Source organism: Rhinolophus sinicus, linkage group LG13, assembly GCF_036562045.2.
Source record: "Rhinolophus sinicus isolate RSC01 linkage group LG13, ASM3656204v1, whole genome shotgun sequence".
Classification (NCBI taxonomy): domain Eukaryota; kingdom Metazoa; phylum Chordata; class Mammalia; order Chiroptera; family Rhinolophidae; genus Rhinolophus; species Rhinolophus sinicus.
In genome coordinates this window covers 15,790,854-15,796,853 of record NC_133762.1, presented here as the reverse complement: position 1 = coordinate 15,796,853, position 6,000 = coordinate 15,790,854, and the positions used below count along the sequence as shown (strand labels likewise).

The following is a 6,000-nucleotide window of genomic DNA, read 5'->3' as shown; positions in this document are numbered from 1 at the left end:
GCGCTTTTAGAATAATCTGGAGGTGGAGTATTTACAGTTGAATCGGTGCGTCACACCACCAGGCTGTGACTTGCAGTTTGAAAAACAAAGCTCTCTATTTCACTGAACACTTTTTTAACCAACAGAACCCTAGAATTCGTCAGGTTTAGGCGAATGACAGAGCAAAACATGGGAAACCGGACCCTGCGCGCCCTCACCTGCAGCGGACAGACCCGGAACCCGCGCTTCCGGGGGCAGGTTTCCCACGGCCCCGCCCCACGGGGCAGGGCGACACGGGGCGTGGCCTCCCTCCTGCCCCGCCCACCCGCCTCGTCGGCTGCGCTCGGAGCGCTGTCGGCAGGGGGCGCTGCGTCGTGCGCCGGCGCCCTGAGGAGGGGGCGGGACGCCGCGCCCACTCGTGAGCTCATCACTGCGCGTCGCAGGCGCACCGAGCTGACGTCAGGCGTACGCCCGCAACGTGCGACGGGGCAGGGACGCGGTGAGTGGGTTTCCTTGGTCCGTGGGGATGGTGGTCGGGCCGCGGATACCCCGGGCGGGAGTGCGGACGGTCGGGGGTGGGTCCGAGGCTGCCCGCAAGCCGGCCTGTTCAGGGGTGCCCGAGGCGCGTGACTCCGTTTACCCTGCGCCTCTCGGGGTGCGGGCCGCCCCTGGCATCCCGAGAACGCTCTGTGTAGCTCGCGGTGAGGGCTGGTGTGTCCGTGCGGGGAGGTCTCTGTGCCCGTAGATGGAAGGGCTGTGCTAACCGAGCTTTCCCGGAGGTGGGCCGGCTGCCGGCTTAGGCACGGAGCCTCCCATCACCGGCGGGTTCTGTCCACTTCGGGCACCGTGTGGTACTGAGCTGCCTGAGCGCTTTACTAGAGGTGCGTGCAGTGTTGTTTGGAAACTGCGGCGCGAGCACTGGGTTCTGCCTGGGAGATTGGCGGCAAGTCCCCTAGACAACAAAAGAGGTCTTCGGGGTCCTCTCAGCTCTGAAATTACTCGTTGTGAGACTGGTGTGACAGTGATGTAGCTCGGGAGCCCGTACCACGGCTCGTGCCCGCCTTCTCCTGCCGCACGAGCCTTGGGGAGCTTCCTGTCCCTAACCTCCGTGTCTCACTGTCCTTCTCAGGAAGGGGAGGTGCTGGTTAAGAATAGTACTAAATGGGTGTGAGGGCTCAGGGAGCTAATCCATGTGTAGTGCCCGAAACGGGGCCCGAAACGTGCCCTCCTTGATGGAAGCAGCGTTTGTGTTGAGGCTGGCGTCTTACACGTTGGCTTCCTGCAAGCTTGCCTACTCGTTTTTCTTTCTGTTGCTCCCTGTGAGGCTGAGGTTGGAGGGGCAGAGGGCTAGTGCCCGAGCACAGGCTGAGTGCCGTTTGCTGCAGCAAAACCGGCTTGAGCGCCTTCCTGTCGTCCTACCCTGGCCACGACCACGTCTTGGATCGCAAAGAATTGAACACTTGCCCGAGATCTCCACAGGCCAGGGTTACCTAGAAACGCTTTGGTTTTTGTTATCCTTGGAAGCCCTTTACAGTAGCCTTTTGGGGGTGGCAAATTTAAAGCAAATAACCGGAACCTGGATGCCTTAGCTGTCTGGTCTCTTTTGTAGATAAAATTGAGGGGACCATGAACATGGGTGAGAAGAAAAATTGCATCCTTATGTTCTCTAATCTCTAACTGAAATTGAGCATTTCCTGCAATGATAAATATAGGTGACAAACCACAGTGTTAACAGTGTGACTTTGTCACCAGCAGAAATCAAAGGTATTTTCATATCTTAGGATATTGTGTAAGCTCATCACCGCTTTGAAATTATGGTAGTTACTAGACTTGCTGCTAAATATCGTTACGTAACGTGTTAAAAAAATCACAATGTTACACACGAATTTATATTTTGTATTTTGATACAATTATATTTCACTGTACAGTCCTCATTATTTTCAGATTCTGTATTTGCAAATTTGCCTACACGCTAAAATTTATTTGTAACCCCAAAATCAGTACTTGCAGTGCGTTGTAGTTTTTTGAGGACATGTGCAAGGTGGTGAAAAATTTGAGTCACCTGACTCACACGTGACAGTTGAACAAGGAGACGCTCTTCCTTCTTGTTTCATACTGTAAGTAAGTGTCCTTTTTCAGTCTATTTAGTGCTGTGATTTTTGCATTTTTGCGCTTTTGTTGGTGGATTCACTGTTTAAAATACCCCCGTAAGCACAGTGCTAAAATGCCGTGTTCCTAAGTGCAGGGAGGCTGTGATGTGTCTTACAGAGAAAGTACAGGTGTTAGGCAGGCTTCGTTTAGGCGTATAGGGGGCTGTTGGCCATGCGTTCAGTCTTCGTGAATTGTCAGTGTATAGTAAGATGTCTTTAAACAGAAGCACACATAAGGCAAAGATGTATTGATCAGTTGACAAAAATGTTGTTACCAGAAGCTTACAGGACCCTAACCCAGCATTTCCCCGGGAGCAATGGATCTGTGTTCATGGATCCATTGAATATATGGATGGAATATAACTGCCTCGAATAACAAAATCAACTGCTGGGTGTTTTTTTCTAATCCTATGTATTTTATTTTTATGTATTTAAAAATATGCTGAGAAGGGATTTATAGGCTTTACAAGGCTGCTGGAGGGGTCAGTGAACACATAAAATATGCATATTAAGAACCCTTACTGTAGCCTGAGAAATTAAATCTGTTCTGAAAGTAAGTTTGTGTTTAGCTGAGCTGAGTTCTTAAAGCCTCTGATGCCTTTTGACAGACACGTGTCTCCCCTCAGGTCTTGCCCTCATTTACATGCCTGTGGGCTCTTGTGGGCATTTTTGGCTAAGACCCCTGCATGGACTAAGAACTTTGCTTCCCCTGTATTTGCGTATTGAGTTTTGAATAAATAAAATTAGAAGGGCCTGGGGCTTTATCTCTCTGAAGAGCAGCAAGAGACAGAGACTAGTCCCTCTCTGTGGTCAGGGTTACAGAGAAGAAAACAGGGGATGGGGTGTGTGTTAGTTAAGTCCCTGGGTGACGAGGGAGAAAGAAGACCATACCACCTGGTAGGGCTCAGGAAGGGGACTCCTGGGACTGACCCATAGAAAAGTGTCAGGGCAACTCTAGCAAAAGGTTGCCTTATTTTTTTGGTCAAGGGGAACCTCCTATAGCCCCCTCTGTCGTGATGACACCCCCTTACTGAAAACCTGGTGTTGTTTCCACAGAGCTGTCTGGCCTTCCGCCCTCCATCCTTGGCTAAGGAAATGACCAACCAGGTAAGGCGTATGGCGAGGAGAGGAACATCAGTTGGTCTGATTGGTAGGTTTGAGTCCGGTATGTTGTCTGGGTATATAGTTAAGAAACCAGCCTCCACTTCCTGCTCTGCTCCTGAAGAGCTGCGTGACCCTGGGCACCTGTCGCCAGAGGGTTAGGTGGCACTAGTGAAGTGCGCAGCGTAAGAGGATTTTGTTCTCTAAGTTTCACCACAGTTTATCGAGGGATTGAGGAAGCTTAAAAGAAAATGTGTACAGCAGAACAAGGAAGAAACAAAGATCCACAAAGGAGAAACATGTTTATAGTAAGATAGGAGACGAAGTTAACAGGTGATTATGTAGGCTGTGCGGTTTTATACAACTGCAGAAATTAAGCTGCAAAGAGCTTCTGGTGATCAGAGCAGGAAAAACATAATGTATTTATTAGTCTGGCAGCGGGGAGTCATGGGTGCGAAGAGACTCCAGTTTCCTTAAGAACTAACTTGTGTCTGATATGAGTGCACAGGAGCTTGCAGGAGGTCAGGGCGACACAGGAAGTAGCTGACACTACAGCGGGCGCTGTGTTACTGGGGCGGGGTGGTGAGTTGGGTGCCGGGGTGTCTTAGGGAGGGCATGTGATACGTCTGAAATGTGACCATTGGTTTAATGTGGCGTCTGTTTTTTTCTAGTACAGTATCCTCTTCAAACAAGAGCAAGGTAAGCAGCCTGCCTGTTCAAGCAAATGTACCTGTGAAAAACTGTGTTGTCCCTGGTTTCTTTAAGACTTTTGTCATGCTGACCAGACATGCAATTCCCAAGTATACTCACTTTGCAGAAAAATTGGCAGAGGGTTGTGGAGACAAATACACTTACAAACAAATAACAACAACAAAACTGAACAAGTCACTGCCAAGAAAAGGCAGGAGTCAGATAAGGAGAAGCCCAGGCCGAGGAGAGCTTCCCGCCTGAGGAAGATGTAACGGCTTCCCAGCTGCCGGGTTAGAGAAGGAGAGGCTTTGAGCTGCAGAACTCTGTTCGTGCCTGCTCCCCTGGGGAGGTGAGCGGCAGCCTGGCCCTGACCTCACGACGCCTTGGCGTCCTTACTGGGCTCTTCCACTTCACGGACTCCCACGGAGGATCTCTGACCCTAACGACAGTGAGGATGTAACTGAGGGGAATTTCTGTCGAGGCTTCGAGTGTGTGGGGAGGCTGGGCAACCGTGTGGCAGCGGGAGTGGGGGCAGGAGGCAGGGCATCGTCCAGGCTGGGAATGTAGCTGCCTCGTAATACTGGGCGTGGGGCCTGAAAAGCACGTGTGTGTGGACTGTCCACACGCGTCTCCTTTCCTCACCACAGCCTGGGCGAGTTAGGATAAGCTGGAGGAACTTGCGGAGTGCCTAATAAAAGCTCTTCCCTCGGCGTGGGTAACGTCAGGTAGTCTGACATTGAGGCTAAAGCTTCATCCCAAGTTAGCTCAAGTGGGGAACTCGGGCCTGACCAGGCATCCAGTCACCTACCTTGCATGGAGCGGATGCCATCCGGGCAAGGCAGCCGGCTGGGGTTGGGTGGGCGTTACAGGTGGGGCCATGATGCTGTGTGAGACTCACAGTCGTCTAAGGCCAGGGCCTTACGTACACGTCTTAGAGAGGTGTTCCTGGAGAATTGCAGCCAGGCGTGAAGAAGGCGTCCATACACACTTGTCACATTTATACACCTGCACCAGGTGTGTGGACCGGGCAGTGTGGCCCACCGGCTGTGCAGCTTGCACACACAGAGTTCAAGGTGGGCTTAGTCAATAGAGAGACTGCGTTTGAGGCCTAGTCTGCCCCTTCATAGCTTTGGCTTTGGGTGAGCTGCTCGGATTCTCTAAACCTGATCCCCTGTCTACAATGAGGGTGATATTAACAGTGCCTGCTTTCTAGGGTTGTGGAGGTTAATTGAGCTAATAACTTACAAAAGGGTGATGTAGGAACTGACCTCTTAATCATACCAGACATTTGTGGTAAAAGGCATTACTTTCAGACCTATACTGTTTATAGTTGAACTGCCTACTGGTTTCCAGAGACCCTTAAGAGATCGCTATTACCAAGGTTAGGGCTATTTTTTGGGTGGTGGGCCGTGAGCAGAGGGCTCCCAGTCGAGTGGTGGCAGCCGTTCCAGCTGGATACGTGCTGGCTGGCGTGCCCAGGTGGGAGGGACACTGGCTACTCTGGGACTGCCTCCCCCTCTGGGCATGTGGCCTCTGCAGAGCCTCCAGTTCATAGGTGGCTCCAAGTTGTGATGCAGGCTCTCTGGGAAAGCATTTTGCAAAACAGTGACGCGGACATTGGTGGTTTGCTCAGAATTGTTGGAACAGTATTTCAGCTGCATTTTATTTAGTACATACAATTTAGAAGTTGCAGGAAGACTTTTTAAATGAAGGAAGGGCTTTCCATTCTAGCCCACGATGATGCCATTTGGTCAGTTGCCTGGGGGACAAACAAGAAGGAAAACTCCGAGACAGTGGTCACGGGATCCCTGGATGACCTGGTGAAGGTGTGGAAATGGTGAGTGCCCTCTCCCCTGACGTACAGCCTGGGAAATTGGGGATTATGGGTTTGCTTCTGGGCTCCCAAGTTGCAGATGGGGACATATTAACTATTTTCTAGGCAAGAACAGTATAACGGTGTGGTGGTGTGAAAAGGCAGCGTGTTTCCTCCCTTCTTTTCCTGTTAATTCAGTGTCGGAGCCCTCTGGTTGGAAAAAAGTGCCATGGTTATAACGTGGCCGTCACTGCTGTCTTGTGGCTC

The 6,000-nt window shown here is 51.1% G+C and overlaps 1 protein-coding gene across 6 annotated transcripts in view; it reads left to right on the top strand.

The window, feature by feature from the left end:
* Positions 1 to 374: 374 nt before the first annotated feature.
* SKIC8 (SKI8 subunit of superkiller complex) overlaps positions 375 to 6,000 on the top strand; it is a 32,334-nt gene continuing 26,708 nt past the window's right edge. The window contains exons 1-4 of one of the 6 annotated variants that reach the window (XM_019751204.2): positions 375 to 478; positions 3,186 to 3,236; positions 3,902 to 3,929; positions 5,652 to 5,757. In XM_019751204.2, coding sequence (XP_019606763.2) covers positions 3,225 to 3,236; positions 3,902 to 3,929; positions 5,652 to 5,757 — 146 coding nt within the window. In that variant the 5' untranslated portion in view covers positions 375 to 478; positions 3,186 to 3,224. The other 5 variants (XM_074317455.1, XM_074317457.1, XM_019751206.2 and 2 more) reach the window with 5 other exon arrangements.